At 52.0% G+C, this 27,467-nt stretch overlaps 1 protein-coding gene across 1 annotated transcript; it reads right to left on the bottom strand.

The window, feature by feature from the left end:
• Positions 1-5,752: 5,752 nt before the first annotated feature.
• Positions 5,753-20,436, bottom strand: LOC108292908 (adenosine deaminase RNA specific B2 (inactive)). The gene is made up of 3 exons (XM_017514054.2): positions 20,072-20,436; positions 9,078-9,256; positions 5,753-7,597 (listed from the first exon to the last, which is right to left on the bottom strand). The coding sequence occupies exons 1-3, from the start codon at positions 20,139-20,141 to the stop codon at positions 7,421-7,423; spliced, it is 426 nt and encodes a 141-aa protein (XP_017369543.2). The 5' UTR covers positions 20,142-20,436; the 3' UTR covers positions 5,753-7,420.
• Between the last annotated feature and the right edge of the window lie 7,031 nt (positions 20,437-27,467).

Below are 27,467 nucleotides of genomic sequence, written 5' to 3'. Positions count from 1 at the left end.
TGGTCTATGGAGGGGCCACGTCCTCAGGGCAGAGCTGTGTGCCCGTGGTCTATGGAGGGGCCATGTTCTCAGGACAGCTGTGTGCCCGTGGCCTATGGAGGGGCCATGTACTCAGGACAGCTGTGTGCCCGTGGCCTATGGAGGGGCCATGTTCTCAGGACAGCTGTGTGCCCGTGGTGCTCTTCCCACCACTCCATACTCCAGTCCCCTGCTTCCACAAGCATCCATTCCCATCACTCCATACCAAGCCCACTTCTTGACAGAGCCAGATTATCCATGCGTGAAGATTCATGAAGTTGTTTCCTTTGGTGCGTGAGGAAATTCTGTGATCCTGAGCTCTGAGTAATTGGAACACCTTTCTACGCCAAGGTTCTCAGCCACCTCTGTTTTGGGTTTCGTGAAGCAATGTGTCAGCCTGACAGGCAGCGGATGGAGTCATCTGTGTTTGTGTTCATTATCATCCTTGGTCTCCTCCCACTTCATCTCTGCTGGTTTAAGGTTTTCTTTTGGGAAATCTGGCCCTTTAAGGGCAGTGGCTTTCTGAAACCCACAGGGAGAGTGCATTTCTGTCAAGTGAAACCCAACTCTCGGAGCCTGACTTAATAGCGTCAAAGCAGATGCAAGTGTGTCGATCACGGAGCAGAAGGACCACTCTGTGGCCACTTTGTCCTTCAGCCCTCTGCCCACCTGTTGGATTTGGAGAATCAGAGTGGACTGCGGTTACTTTCTTTGGGAACACGCACTTAGCTGAAACCTCTTACTGAGACGATCTGTCATAAACTTCAGGTTTCATGCTTAAAGAAAAATGACATAGGAGATGAGGCCATCTGGGGTGAGGGCAGGTGAGGACAGATTGAGCAAATGTGTGGAGCCACCATGTTTGGAGGGGTTACCAAGAAGCAGACCCCTCCAAACATGAAGGAGTGCCTTTTCAGGCGGGAGGGGCTCCTCTGTGAGTGACAATGAGGACCAACCCCAGGAGGTACTTCTGGGGCCCATGAAGAGATAAGCCTCTTTCTGACTTTGGGCCATTAATCCGTCCCTCCTGACATTCCGATTCTCCACGATCAGTGATCCTGGCTGGGGACCGTTGCCCCACCTTGCAGCTCGGACACCTTTGAGGTTCGTCTTGAACCCACTTTACGCCTGCAGGTTCCTCCATTCCCTGCCCACAACCTGACTCCTCATTTTACTCTCTATGGGGTAATTTATCGTAAGGCTCAAGAAATGAGATGCTCTTTAGGGCACTGACACCCCACCTGGAGGAATGTCCCCACCCACGGATGAATAGGAGGCATCAGAATCTCCTGGGGTGTTTTCAGAGCCCCCTACCTCCACCTCTGCCCCCACCTGAGACCTCTCGCACTGCCCCTTGAGTGGAAAATCACTGCGGTTAAAAATGCAGGCAGCCGCAGCTTGTCTGGAGGGAGGTGTGGTGGGACAGAGCAATATCTCCAGACATGACGTCTTACCCAGGCTCCTCTGGCTGTGGCGCTGGGGCCCCGTGCTCAACACGGCTGTAATGCCAGCTTATTTCCTGGGTGACAGTGAGAAATCAAAGTCCCTTCAGTCAGCACAGGCCTGCTGTGCCCATCGTTAGGTCCCTGGAAAGCAGCAAAATGTGTCACAGGGAAAACACTCTACTTGGGCGCTCAGTCCAGCAGACTTACATGGAGACGCGGTGCGAGCCTGCGATGTTTAGGAGTGCCTTACACCCCAGTTCCCACCTGGCTTAGTATTCCCCTAGCACTCACACCCATGCCCATGTGTGACGGCAAATCTGGGAAAGGACTCAGCATCTCACATTTCATGACCCTTAAGGTCCTGAAGCCTCCATCAGTAGGAGGTGAAGGCTGCGTTCACACACCGGTGAGAAAACCGAGGTGCAAAGTCATGCACGGGGTGATTAATTCATTTTATGCATGAATGCGAGGCGGGCTCGAGGCTCGATGGGAGGTCTTTTCACTTACAGCCCTGTGCTATTGTAATGAATTCATTTGGATTAAATCTGTAAGGTAATGTCGGGGCTTGTAACTGCTGCTCAGGCAGAAGCCACTAATCTCTATAACTATCATAAAAAGGAAAAGGTTCTAGAGCTGAGTATGTCCCTTCTTTGGAGTGGGTGGACACATTATATAGTCTTGAGACCCCCAGAACTTCGCTTGATGACAAAGACCCAACAACCCAGGAAAGAACAATTTTACCTAATATTTTTATTCACTTAACAGAAACATTCACTTATCAGATATCACTGAAGTGCAATTTACAGAACTTAGAGGCAAATTAACATATGTAAATTCATATTTTAAGGTTTTAGATTTTTTTTACAAATATTACAAATGTACATCCATTGATACAGTATTGCCAATCATGCTTTTTATGTACATACCTTCAATTATAATTACTATGTATTAAGTTCATTTTGCTTACAAAATGCTGAAAACTAACAGGGCACGCTGGGAGAGATTTTTTTAAAGATGCATAAACTGCAGAGTGATAGAAATCTAGGACCTGTGTGAAAAGAGGCACTGGGACCCAGGTGATCTCATCTTCATGTTTAGGGAATACTCATCCCTCCCATCTCGTCTTTAGGATGATGAGCTGGGAAATAAGGTGTTTCTCTCACCAGGGTTTATCTGTCTATGTTTCCTTGCAGGGGTGATATTGTTTGGTGTGAATCTCTAGAGGCCAATGTGGTGGCTCACGCCCATAATCCCAGCTCTCTGGGAAGCTGAGGCGGGTGGATCACTTGAGGCCAGGAGTTTGAGACCAGCCTGGGCAACATGGTGAGACCGTCTCTACCAAAAATACAAAAATAACCCGGTCTCAAGAAATTAAATAGCTCTCGAGAGATGTGGCCACCAGTATTCCTTCTGGTGGAAGGTCAGGCTGTGTGGGCACACCCAGGAGAGTCCCAAAATGACTGCAGCGACGCCCGTGCACAAGGCACCAGGAACCCAGCAGGGCTCCCCCAGCCCCAAGCATGAACCTGCTGCTGGATCCCTGGGGGGTATGGTGCCCGAGACCACCTCCTCCTGGGGGCCCACAGCAGAGTTTCGGGACACAAGACAGCAAGAAAGGGAAGAGGCGGGGAGGAAAGAAGGAGGCGAGAAGGGAAGTAAAAGGGGGTGCTGAGGGCAGAGTGAAGAGGGGGTGCTGGCCACCTCTTTCCGCGGGCGGCATGAGAAGGACGCTTGCTGTGTCCTCACCCCGTCTCTGGTCCCTGCCCCTGTCACCTCTGTTCCTGCCTCCTCACCTCTCCCCCATCCTTCCTTCACTTTACCAGATTCAGAATTTGTGGGAGAAGTTTGACAGGTGCCACCAGCAGCCAGTGTTTCCAGAAACGCCCTGCACCTGCGGTGGCGAGGGACCCAGGTGGCAGTGAGGGACCCAGGCGGTGGCAAGGCCCACACTGCGTCCTCCGGCCACCCGCCTAGCTCCACACGGTGGTGAGTCTGCCTGAGACCCTGAAATACCAGCGAGGCAGGGCGGGGGGCAGTCTGTCCCTGCCAAGAGCTGCCTGGGAGTGCTACGGCCTCTCCTGCAACACAGAGCTTCTAAATTTCCGCCTCCAACTGTGAGCTCTGCAGAAACCCCAGGTGAGGACAGGCTTTGGGGTGTGTGGGATGGTGTCTCCCTGATGGGGATTAGGGACTCTGCAGGCTCCCTGAGGGCTGCGGGATGGGCATGACAAGGGGCGGCCCGGCGATCCAACGGCAGTACATAAAAAGGAAGGCTCTCACTCCCTTTTGGTCTCCATCAGAAAGTGAGACTTACTGTATTTTGGGCCAATTTGTCAGATTATTTTATTGGAATGGCTTCTTAAAAAATGGGCATAGACGTTTCCCTAAGATAAAAATGTCTACTTTATGTACGCCTCAAATGTCTTTGTTTTAAAGATACTATAGACACCTCTTAAAATTTATCATCTAAAAATAGGATTTCATCAAAATACTCTAACTATTCCGGGCATTGCTATCCTGTGTATTTACGGTTTATGGCTCTCCAGACGTGGTCAGCACTGTACCAAATAAAAGCATGTAACTTTATGGATAAGAAAAGCTTCCTGTGAAAACAAAATTAGGTGGAAAAATGGAGCTGTTTGTTTGAAAAGGAACTCAGCTTGACATTTCTGAGGGACAGGACTCATGACAAGGTCAGCACAACGTGACAGATGTGTACAGTTGTGAAGAGAATCGCAGGAATGGAAGGGAAACCATAGGTGTCGACCCGCAAATCCTTTCCTCGGCAAAGATGAAGCCCACAGAAACCCTGACTCTGTCCCCTGACATCACCCACGGCTCCACGACCCGGGCTGGAGGTGGCCGGCAGAGGCTGCCTGGCCATGTGGCCGTTCCCTTCGCTCCGTCCTGCAAAAAGTCTGGAAACCACCGGACACTGACTTGCTGACTACAAACCAGGCAGGAAACCACATTGCTGATCTTCCCGATGGGAAAGCAGTGTGTATTTTGGAGGCAGATAAAGGTGGTGTCGGTTTTATGAAGACTTTCGTAGGGGCCTAAGCAGGCGTGAACGCAGACCGCAGAAAATCTGTAGCAAGAGGCAGGGGAGCTGGGGCAGAGATTTCAAGGTGGGCTCTGAGGGGCGGGCCCTGACTTCTTCATCCTCCCTTATGCTGTGCCCAGCGTGTTTTCAGGGTGGCAGAAAGTGGCCCGTCCCCTACTCATGTCTTGCCCCTCACTTGGAGAGGGGCACATGGCCACTCCCAAGACTAAGTCAGCGGTGGAAGTGCAGGGCAGACCTGGCCCTCGAGTGACAGTGGTGCTGGGTGTTCTGCCGGGCCCGAGGGCGGAATCTTCAGGCAGCCCTCTGTCGCTGCAGAGGTGACCGGCTCTTCCAGCAACACCTGGGCTGTGGGACTCCTGGGACCCGGCCCTCCTGGCTGGATCAGGCCCTGCCAGTTGGGAGCAGCCTGCGTGTGGCGTGACCTGGCATGATCTGGCGCGGCGTGCAGTCCTAATTTGGCCCTCCATGTGCTTCGTGGAAGGGAAGTGCCTTGTCTTCCACCCTCCCTGCCTGACGCCTCTGTTTCCCACCGGCTGCGTGTGAGCCACCCCTGCCTGCCTCAGCTGCCTTCTCCTTTCACTGCCCAGGGCCTGGGACCCCCCTCTCCTTACATGGGGTCCCTTCTGCAGCCCACATGCCCTCTGACAGACCCCTCCGGGGAAAAGCTCAGCACCTCAAACTCACTTCTGGCTCACTCTTCTCTGTCAACCTTCCCGGAAGAGCTTTAATCTCTCCCTCCACGGAGTCTCCTGTGGATTTCATAAACAAATCCACACACTTGTTCTAACGGGCAGTGTGGAATTAATGTGTGGCTTTCTTCAGAAGTGGATGTAGGCATTTCAGTCAAGTCTGAGTTGTTTCTGGAAGGTCAGTGCCTGAGGCAATATGAATCCCAACCCCACCGCTGCCGGCCACTGGGTGGGCGAGTGTTTTCCGAGTCTGGTGAATCAGACCCTGCGTCTTGGCTGCTTACAATGCAGGTCACTCACTGCAGACCCAGTGTGATCTGGAGCCCCTGGGAGAAAGCATCGTGAGCTTCTCCAGCCGTCATCTCAGATGAAGCCGGGAGCTGGCTGTGCCCCACACGTCGGGGGGCCCTGCATCTGCAGTTGCGAACACCTGAGCCACCATCGGCTCTCCACGCTCTCAGTTCTCCAAGCTTCGTCCTAGTGATGTCAAGCTACCAGAAATTAATCGAAACTGTCCACTTGAGCTTAGCTTTTGAACTGAATTAAGATTTCATTTATTTTTGCGATTTTTGTAAAAGAGTAATATGAGTTCTTTGTTTGCAAAAATGTTCTCATATCCTTTGAAACTTTCTCTTGGAGCAGTTGTCTACTCCAGTGCCCATTTTCTTTTCTAAAAGAACTTGTAAGACAAATTTGGCCATATTTTAAATCTCAGGAAAAGTTTCTATTTCCATACTAATATCTCTAATTCTTATTATCTTGTAACAAATAGCTACAACTCAGTTTGTTCCATTTCTGCCTTCTCACTATGATAACGGTAACTGTTAGTGCTTGGGTATGTACAGCACGTTGTTATTCCTGCACTTTCTGGGGGTGGTCAGCCGGGATTCTTTCCGGGAAGGCCACACCCCAGAGGCGGACACTGCCATGCTTTGCCAGCTAGCTTCACCACAATGAACTTCAGAGATGGATTTTTTTTTCTTTAAATTGGAGAAATGACAGACTGGCTACATAGCAGGATGAATGTTAGAAATGAGTTCTCGGTGGTGAGATTACAGCAACTGAGGCACACAGATGCCTAAAGATACTTGGAAAAGAGCCAGACTCCTGTATGAATACACCGTCTTAACTCAGTGATGACGCTGTGGGCCAAAGCCCCAGTGTCCCATCTCCACTGTGAGCTGAAGGTTCTCTGGGGTTGGATGCCTGCTCCAGGGTGACAGAACCCTGCCTCTTACATTTTTTGACAGCTGAACTTTTTGGGGGTCTTGTCCTGCAAGGTGCTGATTGGAGAATCTGAAAGAGCAGAGCTGTAGCCTCTCAAGCTGAAGGTAAAGGTTGTTTTGAATTTTATTTTGTGCTTGCTTTTTAATAAAAATTTAGTTAGCAAGTCTCCTTATTACCTGGTAGGGAGGTTACAGGGTGATAGCTAACCCTCACACAGCTGAGCCTCAGTGGTGCTCCGTATCTGCCAAAATAAACCACAGGCTGATGGGCTGAACAGGCATGGGCGGCTCTGCGGGGCGCAGTGGGAGGCGTTAGAGGGCTCCGCACATCGCAGGTCTTCACGCTGGCTTGTGAGCGCTTTGGGAGCTGTTCCTACTCTTTGCGGGAATGGCTTTCATTTCTCAGGTTCTGTGCTAGGTGTTCTTTAATGATGTGCATCTTAAGTCTTTTTTGAAAGGAGGTGGAGTAAAAAAACTGAAATGAATAATGAAAATAATTGAGGATTCTTCTTGGTTTCTCTGAGGCGGGGTGGGCATGGCTTTTCTCTCTGTTTGTGGCTTTATCTTCATGTGCCCCATAAACCTGTGCTAGTGAGACCTGAAGATGGCTGAGAGGCGCACACAGGGCTGGGGTGCAGGGACAGGCCGAGGCTCACTCCCGCCTGACACACGCTGGTGCCTCCTTCCAAGGCTGCAGCTGAGCCCCCTTCACCTGAATGGAGCCCCTCCCTCGGATGCCACAGGAGAGCCGGCGCCAACTCCACAGCGCGTGTGTCCCTGGGTCTGGGGCCAGCTATCTGGGAAGAGGCGTGCTCTGAATTCCAGTCTCATTGCTCCTCCACACATTGCACACTCGTGTGTTTCTGGAACACCAAAAAAAAAAAGAATGCAGGGAACCGGCCGACCTGCCACGTTGCCCCGCAGACACGGCCCATCCCTCCAGCGTCTGGCTCAGCTCCACGGCCGGGAGCCCACAGCCTAGAGAGTCAGTAGAAACTGCTGCTGCTCCGGAGGCTTCTGCACCCAGGTGCCCAGGCCGGCCTTCTGAAAGGCCCGGAACAGCTGCTGTTTCACGGCCTGGTAGGTGTGCGCCCCTAGCTTGGCCTCACAGTACATGGACGGCGTGTCTCCGGGGCTGGGTGTCCGTGTGCTCAGCTGCAGGCAGGGAGAAAAGCCAGTCAGACACCAGCAGGGAAGGAGCTTCTGCCAGACATCAGCTCATGGCCTCCGCCTTTTGCTTTTCTTTCTCCCAACATGAGAGAGGGCAACCGTTACCAGGCCCCCGGCCATCCCACAGAAACCCAGTCATCAGGGAAACCCACTTCATCCAAGGCGTAAGTGACCAGTGAGCAGGTAAGCTTGATCGCTATTAAAAATACAGACACGGCACAGGGGCCGCAAGTGGGGGGGGCGGGTGGGGACGTGGGGCTGCGTCACAGCAGGCAGCGAGCAGGAGGGCCGTGCGGCCGGGGCACTTCCTATTTAGGTGTCTGAGGGGTACCAGGCAAAGCTCCGCAGGAACACATCACAGGGAACAAAGGCAGTTTGGACCCCCCACCGCGGGTGGGAGGCCAGGAGAGAGGAGGATGGGGTGGGGGGAGCTCGGAACCCCACCTCGGGGCTTCCTGGGAGGCACTTGCCGGGGGCGGGGGGGTGTCACCTCCTGCACGTGCAAGAGGAGAGGGCCGTGTTGCTCATCAAGACAGCACTGATGCCTCCTTGACCTTCCAAGTGTCCAGGAGACGGGGACTCGAGAAGTGCGCTTGAGTGGGTGGGACAGAGGCTGAAAGCTGAGGAAGATGGAAGCCTCGGCCGAGCTCAGAGCTAATATGTGCAATTTTTAGCGTCCCTTAAGTTGGCAAAATGTTTATTTTAGGTGTCAGTATGTCTATCCTGCTCTACCAGTTGACACGTCAACAACACGATTAGTCCTGCTTGGAGTCATTGCTTGGATTAAAAGTATAGGAAAATGAGCAAGACATTTTTATTTGTTGGCTGTTTTTTCTGTTATTTGTTCTTTTTGGCTACAGTCTTTATGCTTTGGAAACACACACAAATATGTATTTTGATTTGAAATCCAGAAATGTCGCTGTTATCCTTATTTGTGAAGGAGAAAGTTTGCTCCTGATCCTTGATGTTGTGGAAATGCATGGGCTTTGGGGTTGGGGAGAAATTCTAATCCTCAAATTCATTACCTGTGAAATTTTGGGGAAATTACCTAATTTTTCTGAGTGTTGGTTTCCTGGTATCTAAACTGGGAATAGTATTGACTTCAAGAGTCCCCAGGAGCTGCTCCTGTGATACCCCAAGTGAAGCAGGCGGAGCTTCCACAGCTCCGGGCTGGTCTGGGGGTGGTGCCTGGGGCAGCAGGGTCTCAGGTCTACGGGAGAAACGCTGCTGGCCTGGGTGGTTCCAGGCTGGTCTCCGGATGGTGCCTGGGGTAGCAGGGTCTCAGCTTTACAGGGGAAACGCTGCTGGCCTGGGCAGCGGGGAAAAGGACACGTCACAGGCACTGGGATTGTGTCCTGCGTCTCTCTCCCTGCAGACCAAGTGGTGGCCTCTCCCAAGAGCTTGCTCAGGGCTTGAGCCAGGGTCTGGCTGGGCCCAGTTTCCCTCCAAGGACGGTGCGACCTACCCTGCTGTACAGCCTCGCCCATCGCACAGAGAACACGTGCTTGCAGAGCCGGGATGGGCCCCCACAGCTCCTCCGCCCGGTGGTGGCGTTGATCATCTCCAGGTCTGTGCTGCCCGTCACCCAGTTCACACTGAAGGGGGGCGACTTCCCTGGCTGGCGCGCCTCGGCATCGCTCACGCCTGTCAGGGGAGATGGGGAAAGGCAGGGGTTAATATTCCTGGCCCCACACGGGGCTCCCTGAGGGCAGCCGCAGGGAAACAGCCCGTGTTTGAGAGGGGGGAGGTCCTCCCTTTTCATCCTCAGGGCTGGTCAGTTCCTGCCGTGGTCACATGTCACCCGCAGGGTGGAGGCTGCAAATTGCCAGGACCTGGTGGCCGCCTCAGGTCCACGGTGTTGCTGGGCCTGCGTCAACTGTCTAAGTGAAAAGATTTTAACAGTCTGGTGATCATAAAGCTCTGTCCGGATTCCTGCCCTTTCTAGAAATATTTGTTGAGTGAATTAACGAACAGAGCCACGTGGGAGTGACTGGAGTGTGTGTTTGCTGGCCACCTCTGCAGGCCCAGCTCTGTTGGAGGCAAAACACCGAGGCCAGGAAGCAACACACAGCTCCCTGGCTCCCTCGGGTTTACGGTTTAGTTGATGAGAAAAGCAAAACAAAACAATAAAAACAAGACAGAAATGGGTGTGGATCAGTTGATCCACAATGTGATCCCAAAGCAGCCCTGGCTACGGAATTTTTGAGACTCAGTGCAAAGTGGAAATACGGGGCCTCTTGTTGGAAAGTTACGAGGAATTTTGAGATGACAGTGGAGCATTAAGCAGAGTGCGGGTCCTTCTCAGCTCAGGGGCCTCGTGAGCTCCAGGGATGCACATCTGCAACGCTGGTCCTATCCAGAGAGGTCAGCCTCTGCAAGAACGTCCTCAAGCGCGTTGCCCCTTGCATGCTGGGATTTAACGCGGACCACAAGTCCTCTCAGCCTGGCTCACACTGCAGGGGGTGGGTGAGGAGGTCCCCATGCTGGGGTGGCATCTACTTTGCAGCCGGGGTGGGTGCACTTTCTGGTTCCCACCGTGGCCCCAGCCCTCACTCCTTGAGGTGCTCCTGTGCTGATCAGGACTTCTGGAGATGCTGCGGGGAGATGTCTGGAAACCCAGGGGGTACCTGCCGAGACCCTGCCTTGTGACGGCCTGAGGGTCCAACACATGAGATGCGGGTGCAGCTGGGCCCCCCCCAGGTCATTGTCTGTTTCAGTCCCTTCTGAAGGCTGCATTTGGCAGCATGACCTTCGGAGTAGGAAGGGCATTGGAAGAGGAAAGGCTGTGGGAGCCAGAGGCAGCACCCAGCGACATAGCCCAAGGCCTCCCACGCCCAGGGTTTCCTCATGGCCCTCGAGGATGTGGCCCTCAGACATCCACAGGTAGGGAGGGAGGGAGGCACGTGCTGTTTGGCCCTGTCTCTGCTCAGAGTCTCATAGGAGGACACGTGGTCCACACAAAAGTGAGTTGTCAGGGAGTCCAGGCTCTCGCTCATAACAGTGGCATTGAGACACTTGGTCTATGACCCAGGAGCCCGTGACCTGTTGGTGCCTCCGGAACCACCCACCTCCCGCGGCACTTGCTGGGCCTCCTACTCCACTTGTTCCCCACGCCCAGCAGGCAGGCCATCCTCTCCCGCTGGTTCACACCTCCTCGAAGGTCAGCTCCACCTCTCCAGCCCTGCCCGCCTTCCCAGCCAGCTGTCCTGCGGTGCTGGGAGGGGTGCGGGGCCCCTGAGCTCTCAGGGGCGCCTCACGCATCACCCAAGATGGCCAGCGCCTGCATAGAAGAACCTGGTGTCCTGACCGGCGCATTGTGTCCAGGCCACCGAGTGCTGCCCAGGTCCCTGGGAAGCCTCTGGCTATTCATGGAGATGCCCGGATGTCAGGATTGGTCTGACAGCAAAGGCATGGTGGGCTGGGCATGGTACGAGGGGCTCTGGCTGTAGCAGACTCCGGGAGGGAGCTGTCCCCATGTCACATGGTAGCACAGCTCATGATGGGTTCCTGGAAGCAGGAGTCATTGAAATTCAGGGGAGACCCACTCACCATGGAGCTGCACAGCCACAGACCCCAGATTCTCTGTTGCCCCCAGCTTCACCTACCAGCCTGGCTCTGTGGACAGACCAAGCACATGGCCCGTCTGCTGCCCTGGTGACCTTCTGCTGGCCATGACGGGCAATGTGGGACGCCCAAGCGAATCCCATTCATGTCAGCGCTTCCTTTTTCCTTCAAGTGATTCTTGGCGGCAGCTGCCACCCAGAGAGCAAGAGGGACAATCTGGCCTGCTGGCTGCTGTGGCCGTCCTGCAGGGTGGGGGCCGCCGGGGCACGGATGACCAGGCACAGGGGGAGGCAGTTGCTGCCCTGATCTGTGCGTACCGGGTGAGGTGGCCACCTCTCCTCCTCCTCCCATCCCTCTGGTCTCCATGACAGGACTGACCACAGAGGCCCTGAGCTGCAAACTCTGAACTCAGAGGAAAGCCTTGGGGGCCTGAGGTCTACCCAGAACCTCCTGGTCTCTTGTCAGGATGTCCTGGCTCTGGCCTAGGCCCCTCTCACTTCTCTTTGCGGAGGACAGCGTGGCCAAGTTGCTGGTGGCCCTTGGCTGGCTGCAGTCTGGTGGGGCTTCCTCCCAACGGTCCTGGCTGCCAGCTGCGATGAGGCCCAGACATCACCAGGAAGGCGGCTGTGAGGACTCAGGGGTGAACCCAGCACGTGCTGCTCCACACGCGGGAGACAGGAGGAAGGGGCGTGGCTGGGCTGCAGGGGAGGCGATGACGGGTGGGCCGCGGGGTCCCACCTTGCGGGGGGCTTCTCCTGGCCAGGGTGTGGACCTGTTTGTCCATGTGTGCACAGGGAAGACAGCATATGCTATAAACAGCATCTCAGCTCACCTGTGACAACCCGAATCACACTGCAAATCAGTCAATTCTAACTACAGCAACCCCATAAATTACTATTTAAGGTAGAAGGTGGTGTAAACCTAGGAGCAATCTTCAGTATCCAAGCCTGTCCCTGACCCAGGAGGGGGAGAATGTACCCCTGGGGCCTCTCCCCTTGACTGGGAGCCAGGTGGCTGGAGTTCCAGGTGGCTTGAGTTCTGTGGCCCGAGGTCATCTTCCACTTACCCGCTCATGACAGGTGACTTCTCTGCCCCAGGAGGTGATGTGAAGATTACAGCAGACAGATGAGAGCGTGCTGGGAGCACCCAGGCTCTGAGTACTGCTGTTTTCATCTGAAGGAGATTTGAAGGGCAGCTGCAGTGCGTTAGTGCTCTCCAAGTCACACAGATCAAAAGTGTTTCTAGTTAGATCACAGCGAGTGTTTCCAACTTAGTTACAATCACTTAATTGTGTCCAGGGAACGGAGGAAGCAACCAACAAGCAGAGGTCAGAATTCCTTTCACAGCAACACGTTCTGTTCCCTTTGTTTGCCCTCCGCAGGGGACGGAGCTTCTAGGAAGGCTCTCAACCCTCTGTTCTCTTGCAAGAGGAAAAACTTCCCAAGGCAACCTGGAAGAATAGCAGTCCTTTCCTTTTTCTTCTGCCTTGTCTTCTTTTTTTTTTTTAATAAACCTTCCATGTAGAGATAGCGTTGGGATGTTTCCTGAACATTCGCACTGTCAGTACTGTTTCCGACATCGCCGTAACTAACTGCAGCTGATCACATGAGCCCAAGGAGTGGGAACCAACGGCCCAGATCCCTCAAGTCTAATGAGCAAAGAGACACATAATGCTCACGTCTGCCTAAACTGTTAGGTTTTGCCATTAATGAATCTTCCTGTGGACAAATCCCTCACGGTTAGAGGAAGTGTGGTCAGGAGTGCCCTGTGTGGCCAGAGGGAACCAGGCGTTGACTTCTCTAGCATGGCGGGTGTCCAGGCTCCAGGAAGGGCCGTGGCCTCCTGTGTCCTTTCACTCTCTTTCCAGTTCCCCACGGCCCAAATCACATGCACGTGGGTAACGCCCCGTCCTGGATGTCTTCTGAGGATGCGCAGGCATCAGGGTATCGGGTCACTCCAGGGTCTGTCTTTCTTGGTTTTGTTTATTTTTGCCTGGGGAGCCACCTGGTTGCTCAGGAACCTTCTGCTCATACATGAATGATCTCACTCACGGTGCACTGATTTTATAATTTTCCACCAATTTCCCAGGTGCTTCACGAAGACAAGCAGCGAGTCTTCTGGGAGCTGGTCCAGCAGCTGGCTCACGGTGTTCCTGTTGAGCACCTTCCCCGCCACGGAGAAGTGGGTTAAAGGGTGTTAGGGCTAAACTCTTAACTCAGAGCTGGATTGCACGGCTACTGGTAGTTGCAGATGGAGCCGGACAAGGTGAAGACGTGAGTGCTCAGGCCTAGAAACGAAAGCGTGGCTGAGTTTAATTTTAACTCCTATGGCTGGAAATATGAAAATGCGTGAACTCCTGGCTCATTCCTCCTGAAGTGGGCATCGGCTGATTTAAGACGGAACTCAAGTCCCAGAGACAGAGGGTATCTGTAGCTGCAGGTGCCCCCGCCTAGGCCTGTCCCACCCTGTTCCTGAAGACAGCACGCAGCACATGCCTAGTGACCCGGTCAACTCAGGACACATGGCACCACCTCCTTTTCCCAGTTCACGGCACTCAATGCCTCCTGGAGCTGATTCAGGGAATCTCCAGCAGTGAAAGGTACTAACAGACCTGTGGGATCCTAGGATGCAGCCTGTGCAGCCCACTCCGACGAGAAAAGCGTCCTCCCGAGAAATCGCGTGAAGGAACCTCAGTGCTGTGGACGAACGTACACGCACCTGCACGGGGGGTCCTGCGTTTCCCGCTCTGCAGGCCGCCCTGTGAGACCACAATTCCTGCGAGCCTCTGGCATCCAGAAGCTACAACAAATCCAAGTAAAATGAACCCCATGGGACACTGGGCAGCTTCTGCCTCAGTGACTCGCGATGCAGGAACCGTACTGTATATTCTGATGTGGTTTCCACGTGCACAGAAGTTGTACTTTTGCAGGCTGTGTTTGTTTGGGGTGATTGCTGTAACACATTGTGACGTGTGGTGGCTTAAAGCAGCAGAAGTCTGTTGTCTCATAGCTCTGGAGGCTGAAGTCTGAGGGTGCAGGCAGGGCCGTGACCCCTCCAGAGGCTCCGGGCAGACCCTCCTCGCCTCTCCCAGCCTCCCTGGCTCCCTGGCTTGTGGCCACTTCGCTCCAGTCTCTGGCTGCATCTTCACTGGCTTCTCTGCATGTGCCAAATCTCCCCACCTCCTCTTCTAAGGACACAGGTAGTTGCAGGCAGGACCACTGAGATAATTCAGATCAACTTCCACCTCATGACCCTCAATTTGCTCACATCTCCAAAGACCCTTTTTCCAGATAAGGTAATTTACAGGGTCAGGGATTAGGATTTGGCATCACTGGGGGCTGTTATCCAGCCCACAAGGAGCGATAACGCTGAATTTTGGGACTGGTCTAAGAAGGGAGTGAGTGCTCTTCCTGGAGGGGCAGCCCTGCGCCCTGGGCCCCCCACTCCATGGAACAGGGGTTTGCAGGTGACCACAGCTCATGGGTTGCTTCCCGCCGCATCTGTTTCTTTCCCTCTGCGTCTTCGGAGTGTGATGAGACCCGGCGGGGCTCACGGTACAGGAGGGCAGGGGTCCTGGGGCTGCCCGGAGAGCAGTTCCGAGCCCCCGGCTGGCCGTGCAGAGTGACCTTGGGATGCATGGGTGCCTGGCACCTGCGCCGGCTGAGTGACGGTGGCTTCGGGTAGGACCTTGGATTCGAAAATTTGTAGGAAGCCCAAGTGAGGGTGAGGGAAAAAGGTGTTCCTGAAACATGGTGTAGCCTGGTGGTGAGCAGGAGCTGGCCCCACATTTTCTTTAGTCATCGCTCCTGAGTGGCCTTGGGAATCGTGGCCTCGCTACCTGAGCAGCTTCTCCCTGAGGTGTCTCTAATGGAACCACCCTCACAGGCACTGTTGAACCTGGCACGTAACTCGGGGATGTGTTGGCATTTATTAATTTGCAAACATACCACGCAGCATATGGGCCATTCATCTTTGATAAAGCGTTTAGGGAGCCGTCTTATTTCAGAGCTTATCTGTAAGGGAAGAAGGTGGTCTCCCGGACCCTTTGACACAAATACTCTGCCAGGTTGTCTGGTATACAGAGATCAGCTTGCTGAGACGGTGCGACTTTCGCCGAAATGACACAACCCTGTTAACGGTGGGCTCTGGCGGCAGAGTGAGGCTGGACTCACTTCTGTGACGTTACCAGCAGTGTGGCCTCTGACAAGCTAATTAACCTACTACTGCCACCACAGCTACCGCCACCGGTTCAACTACCACCGTGAGCACCATGACCACCATTGTGGGGTGACTCTACAATTCATCTATGAAAATGAGTTTTACTGTGGCTCACAGAGCTGTGAAAAGATGCCTGACTTATTTACCTTTTAAAAAAGGCATTCTATAAGTGAGACATTACAGCATTTCTTTACATAGTGAGCCTACTATATTTACAATGTAACTCACTTTCCCAAAATTAAATTTACACAAAACATTTGAGGAATATAATTTTTACAAGAACTGAGGCAAATCTGTGTCACAGGGTAGCCCTGCATTTACTTTTGCAGAGTGAATGAAACAGCACGTATCTGGCCATGCACAGATCATAAAGCTGACAGAATCAAAGTGACCTCCTGAGGTTTCAAACTGGATAAGAATGTGGTTTTCACTGCTCTTCAGCCCCATGACCCATTTGAGATCGTTTTTCTTACGCCCAAATAACACAGTGAGTGTTGAGTGAGTCCTTCGGAGTTAGATTATCTCCGTGTTTGTCTGCAAATGCTACCTCGCCTTCGTTTTTGAAGGATACTTGTTCTCAATATCAGATCGTAAGTTGACATTGTTTTTCTATTGGCATTTTAAAGATGTCATTTCATTGTTTTTCTTTTTTTTTTTGTCTTCTGAGAATCAATTATCAGTCTGATTTAGCTCTTTTGAAGTGAATTTGTCTTTCCTTTCCTGACTGCTTTTAAGATTTTTTTTCATCCCTGTTTTTCAGCAATTTAACCACTGGGATGAGAAATAAAAAAAAAAATCTTGGCGTATAATGTGCTTTTCAAATTTGCATTTGGATGCTTTTTGTCTTGATCTTAATGATCATTAATTTCAGAAATTTCTCCTGAATTAAAGAATGGATGCTCCATAGAAGTTTCTTCAACTTAGTGTGACAATATTTTGAAAATCTGGACACATAAAAAATATGGACATAAATGGCCACAGATACTTTGAAAGCCAAAAATAGGTAGCATTGGGCAAAATGTATAAGCTAGTCTTGGTACACATTTCAGTAAGTATCAAACTTCTTTCTGACAAATGGGGTTGCTGTGAAACCCAGGCACCTGAAGGGCTGCCCATTTTCACCGCCTAGGGGAAGTGTGTGCTTCGGGAAGCCAGCCGGTGCTCGCCTCAATTTCATCGCCAGACCACAGTGCTACTTCATCACGTGAACATAAACTTAACTCATGGTTAAACAATCAGTTCTCTGGGTTCATCTCTCAGATTTCATGTTCGTTGCCAAGACCTTGAGGTGGGCTGTAAAAATAATCAGTTTTATCTTCAGTGTGGACTAAGAAATTAATCATTGACAAGCATATCTATTAAATATGCTGTTAACACAAACAATGAATTTATCCTACCCAGATTTTTTCCCCTTTGTTGTTGGTTTTTTTTTCTTGATGAAGAGAAATAAAGATTTAGCCTTGATGCTGAAAGCTCGAAGAAACATATATCCTCAGCTTAGCAGAACAAGGCTGTCAAAATGGCTATTTCATCTCACTTTTTTTCTAAAAGGATGATTATTCAGGCCATAGCTTTTTATTAATTACTATGCCCATCATTTTTTTTCATCTTACTGAATTCGCTGAGAAAGACCAAGGGCAAACTCCTTTACGTTATCTGTGCTCAGGAAATAACGCAACTTTTGTCGAATGATTCGGAGTTCAAGACAGCCAGGAAATGAGCTTCTTCTGGTCCTGAAGTTGTGCCATAGGTTCAGACTGGCCAGTGCAGAATTTTTCAAGTATATCCTTCAAGAAGGGTACATTACTATGCATCCGATGACTGTGTGGACTAGGGTACTTTTTCAGCTTGGCTGCTTCTTTTTAACTCAGAGCTGATTTGGCCGTATCTAAATTGTAAGGCTTCATTATACTAATACATGAACTTCATCTTCTAAGGCAATACTGCAAGCTGACCTTGAGGGAAGCTTCAGGCAAACTTCATTTGCTTATTTGAGGTGCTTTTTATTATTATCCCTGTGCAAGATCTTGCTCTGTCTTTTGGTGCAAGACATTCTGATGATTTCTTTTCAAAATTTGCATGATTGGTTTTTAAATGTCCATCAAGAACAATGCAAGGGCTGCTTAGGGGTTGCATGCAGTCAAGATACCGAGACTTAGGCTCATTTGTATCTCTAAAATAATAAAAACCGGGTTCCCAATAAGCATGTAAATGGATGCTAAAATATTTAGTCAGACGGCGCTGGCTATGGTGTGGCAGGTGCCGCCTGGGCTGAGGAGTGGACAGGTGCCACCCAGGATGGGAAGCAGACAGGTGTCTCGCAGGCTTGGCCATTATTTGTGCTGCGAAACGATGTCAGGGAGATTTGAATTTCTCTAATTGTGCTTTCTAAAATTCACTGCGTTCACACTTCTGATTGGAAATTCCTGTTTTTATTTATGTTGACATGTTCCCAGATGGACACGTGGTTGAAAATCTGCACTGGGAGACTGGCTGCCGAGGCAGTGACATGCCAGTGCCCAAGGAGGGCAGAACCCGCTCCGTGGACGGTGGCTCGGCAGGACGCGGTCGCAGTGCTCAGCAAGCTTGAATACGCACTTCAGTAGGTGCTGGACACGGGACGAGGATGCCCTAAGGAAAACGCCCAGAGAAAGGGCGAGCCCACGGGCTGCTCACCGGACAGGTGAGAATCCTCTCAGGTTTAACTCAGAAATCTGAGAGCTGCACGGAGGCCTTTGGGGCACCCAGTGCGGGAACATGTGCGTTGAGTTCCAAACCCGTGATTCCAGGTCTTTTCGGGGCTCATCCAGAGCCGTTTTTTCTGTTCAACTGCAGTGAGTAAGGAGCAGTCACCGTTTTAAGAAAACATAGAAGAAAGAGCAAAAGGGAACAGGAAATCAAGAAATAGGTTGAATCTGGGTCCAAAGTGATATTTTACCAGAACCACTGCAAAGATTGACCATTTAAACAAGGCATGGAATTGCGTGGGCTGTGATGGGAAGCACACCTTTAGGCCCTTGCCAGGGGGAGATGACGGCATGGGAGCAGTGGCTGCTCCTCACTTAGCTGCTGCCTCCTTTGGCTAGCCCTGCCTTGCATCGTTAGCGTCTGTGTGATTAGAAACACGGACACCTGCCCTAAGAAACCATACTGCACGACTGGGCGTGGCGGCTCACACCTGTAATGCCCGCACTTCGGGAGGCCGAGGTGGGTGGATTATGAAGTCAAGAGATTGAGACCATCCTGGCGAACATGGTGAAACCCTGTCTTTACTGAAAATACAAACATTAGCCAGGCGTGGTGGTGCATGCCTGTGGTCCCAGCTACTCGGAAGGCTGAGGCAGGAGAATTGCTTGCACCTGGGAGGAGGAGGTTGCGGTGAGCTGAGATGGAGCCACTGCACTCCGGCCTGGGCGACAGAGAGACACCCTGTCTCAATAAATAAATAAACGAATAAATAAACACACAAACAATAGAGATAATAACTTTGTCACTGGCTTGTGTGAGAGCCGAGCAGCGTAGTCAGGTACTTTGCACAAATTATTTCTTCCAGCTCTCACTCCTGCCCCCATCCCCTGAGGACCTGTTTAGCTCCTGATCTTACAATTCAGAGCAGTTTTAGGATCCTGGGAAGAAATCCTAGGACCAATGACTCTCAGCTGCAACAGGAAACAGCTCTTTTATCTTCCTGTTTTCTCTTCCAGGTGATGTGGCTTAAGCCCTAACCCTGCAAAGTCCGCGGCGTCTCTCTCCTTGCTGGCGTAAGGCTTTTCTCTGTTCCCCGATGTCTCTGCCTGATTCTGCACAGAAAGGCCCTTCCGAGAGCGCTCCCACTCAGCAGGGGCTGACTCCAAGGCCGGGTGTTCTGCATGCCCCAGCACGAGGCTGCCAGCGAAGAGGAAACCCTACTCCTTCTCATTGTTCCAGGGAAGCTGCCAAGGTGCCTCAGCGTGAAAGCCTGGGAGTCGCCACAGGTCAGTGTATCCCTCACGAAACCCTCCCGAGACCACTCCCTGCTCTTTCTAGGGCACCTAACAGCTGCCAAGGGACTCTTCATCCTTGTAACTGGCTGCATGCCAGGCAGCCCGGGCAGGCCCCAGGTAACATGGGGAAGTGGAGGCTCAAGCAGGCTTGGGTCTCTGAGGACATCTGGGCTGTGGGGAGCCTTGGTGCTGAGCTGGCCCAGCACTCGCGGAGTCACCTTGCAGCCTCTGGAGGGTGCAGAGGGCCCTGGGTCCCAAAGATCTGCTCCAGCCACGTGGCCCTGGTGTCCCCCTCTCCCTGCCCCTCCTTGCCCACCTGGCTCTTCCTCAGCATTGCCTCCAGTGGGTGGCCAGGAGGGCAGGTGAGGCCTCTCGGAGGAGCCTAGCACAAGCGATTCTGTTTTGGGGGCTACTTCAGACATTGCTGTGAAAACAGCATCGTGACACATTCTGAAAATGGCATTGCGACACAATTGTGAATTCACACCAAGACCTGGGCTATTCCTATATTCAGAGATGCGCTGAAACCTTTTGTCATTTTTCCTTTTTAAAATTGTTGAAATTTGCCCATTAAATCTTAAATTGCCACTAGCCAACATGGATGCAATCTCCTGAGGATGGCGCCGCCGGGCACACCTGCGTCTGGCCTGGTGGTGGGAAGGAGCCCGAGGGACCCCGGGACAGGGGTTCTTACCACTGAGGAGAGGCCGGTTGTGCCGGTAGGGGGTGGGCAGCTGGCCGACGTCCTCCATGCGGTGGCTCATGACGCGTGCCAGGTGGCCCGTGTGGTGCAGGCTGCCCACCACGATGCTCTGCAGGTATACAGGCTCCACGAAGTGGGACAGGAGCGCACCCTGCAGCCCCAGGACGTTCCACCTGTGGGGAGAGCCAGTGGTTAGTGGGGCCCACCCTGGAGCCCAGGACAATTCCAGCTGTGGGGAGAGCCAGAGGTCAGCGGGGCCCACCCGGAGCCCAGGGAGCTGGGTCCTTTCTGCCCCTCTGCGGCCTGGTCTTGAGGACCTGTCATGCTTCCCATCGTGTGGACCTGGGGGGCCTCGCCGGGGGTGCCCAGGCTCAACCCACTGTCACCTGGGACGGGGATCTGAGGGCCCCTGTGCGCTAACAAACACCACTCCCTTTTCTGAAAATGAGTCATTAGGCAGAGTGGAAGCTACTTCTCTCTGGGATGTAGAATTAGATGTTTTAAGAAGGATGCTCTGTCCCGAAAGTGAATCTGAAGTTTTCTTTATATTAGCTGGGAAATACTAGAAATCGAATTTATTTTAGTTTAGGAAAAATACTTTCTACTCCCTTTGTCCTTAGCAGTCGAAATGACCTATTGTGTTGAAATTAAATGACATGAATAAATGACCTTGCTTTGGTCTGGGGATGATTTGGTTTTGGAAGCCCGGATTGGAGATGAACGACAAGTCCATTTTGTTTGAAATAAATATAGCTCTGGGTGAATGTTTTTGCTTCTTCGAGCAAAAATACTAAGAGCACTGGGATTTTTCCCCGTTAAAGTTGGGTGGCAAGAGGTTCCATGCATGTGTTATTCAAGGCGACGTTCTGTGGTCTCCACTCTAATGTGCCTAAAATCCCACCTCCACCAGTAGCAAGCATTCTGCAGCCAATTTCTTACATCATTGTTCTTTTCATTAATTAACGTTTCTCCACTGTTAGAGCAATTACTGCAGTCCCTGCATGCAGTGCCTTTTTTCATGATTAATAAGGAGTCATATTTCCATTCCTGAAGCAGTCAATTAACACAGAATTCTTTCCATTAATTACCGATCTACCTGGAGAGTAATCTTCTCGGAGAACCTGTGACACCAATTGCTTTAAAAAGTTCCCTTTAAATTTTATTCCAAAAACACAGGCAATTTAGCCAGCGATATTAATTTGCCTCAGAAGCATCTCTGTGAATGAGAAACATCTTTTAATCTCATGCAAGAAAAGGCAGCCATCTGGCTGGTGGGGATTTGGGGGAGCAGCTCTCCCTCTCTCCCTCCGCAAGTGCAGGTCATTAAAGTAATGTGCTCATCTACATAAAACTCAAATGGAATATAAAAGGTAATATTTATATACAAACAATTTAGTCCTGCAATTTAAACAGTCATTGGTTTTATGAAACATTTACTTCAGTCTATCAGATTTGCATAACTTCATTTAAAAAAATATTGTGGTCATTTCTACTAGTCACGGTGTTTCTCCCAGAAAGCAAGGGAAGGGCTGGCCTCTGGAAACGTGAGGTTCTCCCTGAGGGATGAGCTTGGGAGCTCTGAAGGGGAGGACGAGATGGAGGCCACAGAGCACCTGCCACTGAGAAGCCTTCATTCCACAGCGTGTCTGCCTGGATCTCCAACGGTGGCTCTTCAGAGTCAATTTTTTCTTTGATGTTCACTGATAAGTCAGAGCATGTCAACAAAACCTGGGAAAGGAGACTTTGTAACTGAGCTTTTCCTTTGGTGTTTTATGTTTTTTGTTTTGTTTTGTTTTTAAATAGAGACATGGTTTTGCTGTATTGCCCAGGTCACTCCTGGGCTCAAGTGATCCTCCTGCCTCAGCCTCCTCAAGTGCTGGGATTACAAGAGTGAGCCACTGCACCCAGTGTTTTCTGGTTTTTTTAGACAGGGTCTCACTCTGTCATCCAGGCTGGAGTATGCTGGTGCAAGTCGTGCAGTCATAGCTCACTGCAGCCTAATTATTTTGTATTTTTCATAGAGGCAGAGTCTTGCTATGTTGCCCAGGCTGGTCTCAAACTCCTGGGCTCAAGCGATCCACCCACCTTGGCCTCCCACAGTGCTGGGATCACAGGCGTGAGTCACCATGTCCGGCCAATGCCAATGTTTTTGAGGAGTGGTTGAGGGATTTGGCTTGTTCCCTTGAATCTGAGACCAGAGGACAGACCAAAAGCTGGGGGGAAATTCAGCAGCATGGCCCTCCTTGGGGTGTGAGATGCCGGAAAACAAGGCCCCAGAAAGGACCCCGTGTGGGGCCCAGGGCTCCAGTTACGTGGTCCTACTGTGCCTGTTAATTCTCAGACTGTTAGTGCAGTCTTAAAATGTCTTACAAATTAAAGTAGGGAAAGGTATGTTTCCACCATCAGTAACAAAGCACCTTCTTGAAATAAACCATGAGTTAAAAAGTAAAATCAGGATTCCTGGAAGAGACGCCGTGGTGTTAGAGGTAATAGGAGCACCAGCTTTGAACAAAACTTCTGGAACGTACGTGAGTGTCTGTGATGCTGCAGGACACCGGGAAGACAAATAACTTCAATATCAGGTTCCCATCTGATAACCTTTACAATAAAGAGGAAATCAACCTTCTCCTTGCCTGGCTATCAGAGTTTAAACTTATTCAGCTAACACGATCAATAAAACCAAATGTCTTTCTGAGTATGAGCTGGAGAATTTTTAGCATTCAGGATTGAATGGAAAAATACCTCTCCTTTTGTTCAAACAGCTGATATTACCGCACTGTTGACAGAGAAAAAAAAATCCCATGTCTAGTTTTCAGTACAGATAATCCCTAACTAAATGTATTTTTGTCTGTGTGTCAATCACTGAAATACCATAAGTGGGGGAAGATCTTGGAAAAAAAGCTGCCGTTCTTTAGCCAGGAGTGGCAACCTGCTCACTCAGCCCAGGCCGCAGTCTCCTGGCCACAGCGGAAGGAAAGATGGGTCTGCGGTGGGCTGCCGTTGCCTCAGGCTGTCCCTGTAGGTGCGCCGGCCTCAGGCAGGGGACAGGGACCGCCCTCGCCTGTTTGGATGCTTTGGTTTTCCGCCGTGATGTGGCCCTCTGAGATGTAAGTCTAAAGTTACATGAAGCCTGCAGCGAAGTCCTCGGCCACCACCTGGCGTGGCTCTTAGGCCTGCTGCTGGATCGTCTGGGAGCTGTGAGGACCTCCTGAGGCCTGGCTCCCCAAGCGTTCTGGTGTGATTGGGTGGTCAGTGTGGCCGTCAGCTTTCTCGGGGCCACCCATGTGACTCTCATGTGAGCCAGGGTTGGGGACTTCCACAGCAAAGTGGCAGATTCTGGAGCCAACACAGTCAGGTACCATGTAGGTCATGATGCTGGGCAAAGGGGCCTCCCTTGGCCTGTCTCTTGCTCTCTTATCAACTCTCTTCTCAGTGGTCCTCAAAGTGGGGTGCCTGGGCCAGCCACCCAGCGTCACCTGAGAACTTGATAGAAATGTAAATTCCTGGCTGGGCGGGGTGGCTCATGCCTATAATCTAAGCACTTTGGAGGCCAAGGCAGGTGGATCACCTGAGGTTGGGAGTTCAAGACCAGCCTGGCCAACATGGTGAAACCCCGTCTTAAAAAAAAAAAAAAATGTAAATTCCTGGGCTGCACCCTGGAACTGCTGGCTCATGAACTCTGGGGTGGGGCCTGGTGGTGCAAATTCTAACAGCAGCCTCCAGGTGGCTCTGAGGCTGCTCAGTTCAAGAACCACCGTCTCCGTGTTGGTTTTGTGGTCACAGTAGCCGTACCTACCTCTAATGGCATTGCAAGAGCACAGGAGATGATTTAATCTCTGGCTGGTCAGGGGGTGACATTTCCCTTCTGTCACACCCCACCCCCAAACCCCTACCTCACACCTTCTTCCTTCCACATTTTGGCAACACAGGTAATAAGTACAAGATGTTTCTGCATAAATGCCTCATCCCATTTCCAGGCAACTCAGATCTATTCTGGGGCCTAAGTGAAAAATAAGCCAACAGCCTTTTGACTCAATAACATGCCTGCTAGGAATTCACCCAGCATCTGCATCCTCAGTGGACACCTGATGTACGGATGGGGCCAGTCCTGAAGGGGCTGTTTGTAATTGCAAAGCAGACAAAGCATAGCAAAGCAGAAACTGGAAATCACCTATGTGCGTCTTGGCAGGGAACTGGTTAAATAAAGGATGGTGTGTTCGTGATGCCCTGGCCTGCCTGACCATGTGTCCCACACCTCCTGTGCCTCTGCGGCCAGCCTTGCTTGCTGGGACGCCCTTGGGGTCAGGAGGCCACAGCTGCCCGACCTGCGCCTTCTGCTGTGTGGAGACTCTGCCCCTCACGGCTCCTGCCAGCCTTGCCCATCACATCACGTGGGATGCTTGTGATTGCTCTAAAAACACCGGGCTCTCATGCTGTCCTCTCGAGGTCCCTGCCTTGTGTCCAGTGGCATCGTGGTTGCCTCCTGCTGGGCTGCCCCTGCCCCAGACCTTGTGTGCCTGTTGTTTAAATCTCCCGGCATTGCTGAGCACGGGTCTGGTGTGCAGAGGGAGGTGCCTGATGCGTAGGAGGAAGCTGATGGATGGTGCGTCCCTTCAGCAGCTGTGTTGTGTTCAGAGGTGGAAACAATGCTGGGCAACATCCCAGCAAGGCTCTTGTTGACCCCACCCCACAGGCTCTTCCTCCATGTGGCTGTGACCCCCCCAGGGGGGCCTGTACCTGCCTTGAGCCTCTGCAGCTTGGGATGTCTCAGCTCGAGGGTTGGGGTGATGCCGCGTAGAATGGGTCCCCTGACCTCCTGGGTGCTCCCTGAGGCCCCAGCCGCCATTCTGCAGAGACTCCTGAGTCTGTGAAGCAGTGCCAGGGCCTCCACCCACCCCAGCTGACCTGCCAGTAAAGCTGACCTTCGGCCCGGGGGCTGCCTTGCCGGCACCATGTGGGGAGGAAGTGAGCAACCCCTGAGCTCTCAGGGAGGGCCTGGGAGTACACGAGGGGCTTGCCGTTTCAGGGCCACCAAGTTTTGGGGTGGTTCTGGTGTGGCCCACATCACAGCAGGAGACAACCGACGCAGCTGCCCGGGAGCTCACACAGGTCAGGCCACAGGGAAAGGAGAGCAGTGTGCACCCCAGGCTCTGACGTCTGAATGCTCGTGTTCCTGAAAATTCACGTGGAACTCTTATCTCCCAGAGTCTAAGAGTACTCTGGTTGGCCTCTGGTTCTGGGGACAAAGGACAGGTTTCACTCAGCCCAAGGACCTTTGGTTCCTTCTGTTAGGCCAGCGGCTGTGAGATGACACCTGGCGACTTAGGGGCCTCAGCCCGGTGCCTCCGTCTCTGCATCTCTACGTTGGCTTTGCGGCATCGTGCTTTCTGGGTCATTGCTGAGTATCCCAGGTCCCCACTCAGCTGGCCTCATGTTTTCTCTTGTCCCCCAGACTGGAGTCCCAGTTCTTACGTTGTTGATGCCAGCTTGTCACCCTTGGCCGTCTCCATAGCATCTGGGCAGGTGCCCCCAGGAACTGGGCTCTGGTCTCAGGAGCCTCGGCCAAGGTCGGTGGTACTGGTGCAGGAGGGCAGAGCCTCGGAGGCAGAGGGGCTGCTGATGTTTTCATTATTACTTTTTATATTTGATAAGTGTCAGTGAATTGATCACTACCTCTTTCCTCACTAGAGATGCTACAAAATGTCACTTAAGGCTGAGCACGGTGGCTCACGCCTGTAATCCCAGCACTTTGGGAGGCTGAGGCGGGCAGATCCCTTGAGGTCAGGGGTTTGAGACCAGCGTGGCCAACATGGTGAAACCCGTCTCTGCTAAAAATACAAAAATTAGCCTGGTGTGGTGGCTCATGCCTGTAATCCCAGCTACTCGGGAGGCGGAGACAGAGAATTGCTTGAACCTGGGAGGTGGGGGCTACAGTGAGCTGAGATTGTGCCACTGCACTCCAGCCTGGGTGGCAAGAGCAAGACTTCACCTTGGAAAAAAAAAAAAAAGAGGTCACTTAAAACCTATAATGAAATCACCACACAATCTATATTATTTTAAAATCAGTAAAAATATTTTTAAACCAGACGGGGAGTAACAGCAGTTATGTTACGAAGATCTACACTTTGAGGTTAGAACCGTGAGCAACACTCATTTGACCTCAGTGGTGTTGATAACATTTTAAAAACAAGAAGTCCAGCAACAAATCACGGAGGAAGGCATCAGGATTGTCCCCGGACAGGCTGGCGGACAGCAGGAGGCTCCAGAGGCTCTTGTGGGAGAACGCTGAGCAGCCCATCTAGGCAGAGGGAGACGGAGCTCTGCACAGTCTGAAATTTAAGTTCAGAAATCAGCCAGTGCCGTATTCCCCAGAGAGCAGCTGTAATTTCTTACAGTTCATTTTCATGGAGAAAGTTTTAATCTGTTTATCTAATGACACATTGTGATCAATAATCAAGCTCAGGTACTTAAAATTAGAAACCGTATCTGAGGGAACATTAGTTCCAGAAGATTTAGATGTTTTATATGCCATTCAGCATTTGATTCTTTGAGACAAAAGCGAAAAGCACCTCTGCGGTTTTCCCCGTTCTTCCAGGAGCCTGGGGCTTGGCTGTTAAGAGTGGAGCCTGACTCCACGGAGCTGGAGAAATAGGCTATGTCCGTGGGCCCTCAGCACGGGATTGTCATGTCCGCTGTGTCCGACCCTCATCCCACACAGGGGCAGGGTTTGGTTGCCAGGATGCTCCTCAACCTTAACTTGCGGCTCTGCAGGTCAGTCCTCATGGACCCGTGAAACAACCCATTTTCTGCAGTTCATCCCGTTTTCCCAGGGCTGTGGTGGTGGTAGGATTTTAGGAATAGAGTTTGCTGTGACTTTATGTGTCCTCTGATTTCCCGAAAACTGACTGGGTGATTTCTCTTGCCCTCCAGTGCCAGCCTCCTAGGGCTGCTGTGGCGACAACCACGGTGGGGTGGCTTCAAACAGGGATGTTCTCCCAGGCCAGAGCTTTGAAAGGGCATCCACAGGGTTGTTTCCCCTGGGGGCATGTGGCTGGTGCCACCTCCAGAGTCCCTGTTCTCTGAGCACCCGCTGCCTCTGAGGTCACAGAAGAGGCCGAGGACACCTGGGCACATCCGTCCCTGGCCCCAGCACTCATGTGCAGGCAGCGGCCCTGTGCTGGTTCCTGCCCCTTCCTCCCACCCTCTCGCCTCCCCGCTTCCCCAGCCCCTTTGCATTCAGCCCAAGGCCCTCAGTGGACTGAGGAGCCTCGGGGACCTGGGACTGTAGTGTCCTCTCACGGCCCTCAGTGGGCTGAGGTGCCTCGGGGACCTGGGACGGTAGTGTCCTCTCACGGCCCTCAGTGGGCTGAGGAGCCTCGGGGACCTG

The sequence above is a fragment of the Cebus imitator genome, unplaced genomic scaffold (assembly GCF_001604975.1).
Source record: "Cebus imitator isolate Cc_AM_T3 unplaced genomic scaffold, Cebus_imitator-1.0 Scaffold513, whole genome shotgun sequence".
Lineage (NCBI taxonomy): Eukaryota > Metazoa > Chordata > Mammalia > Primates > Cebidae > Cebus > Cebus imitator.
Note: the sequence above shows the minus strand (reverse complement) of the source record. Positions and strands in the feature narration are given on the sequence as shown.

Coding starts and splice junctions, on each gene's coding strand:
- LOC108292908 (XM_017514054.2), bottom strand. CDS start 20,141: ATGAGCCACCGCATGGAGGACGTCGGCCAGCTGCCCACCCCCTACCGG. Junction 9,257..20,071: donor CAACCGGCCTCTCCTCAGTG/GTAAGAACCCCT, acceptor CTCCCCTGACAG/GCGTGAGCGATGCCGAGGCG. Junction 7,598..9,077: donor GGGCGAGGCTGTACAGCAGG/GTAGGTCGCACC, acceptor CCCTGCCTGCAG/CTGAGCACACGGACACCCAG.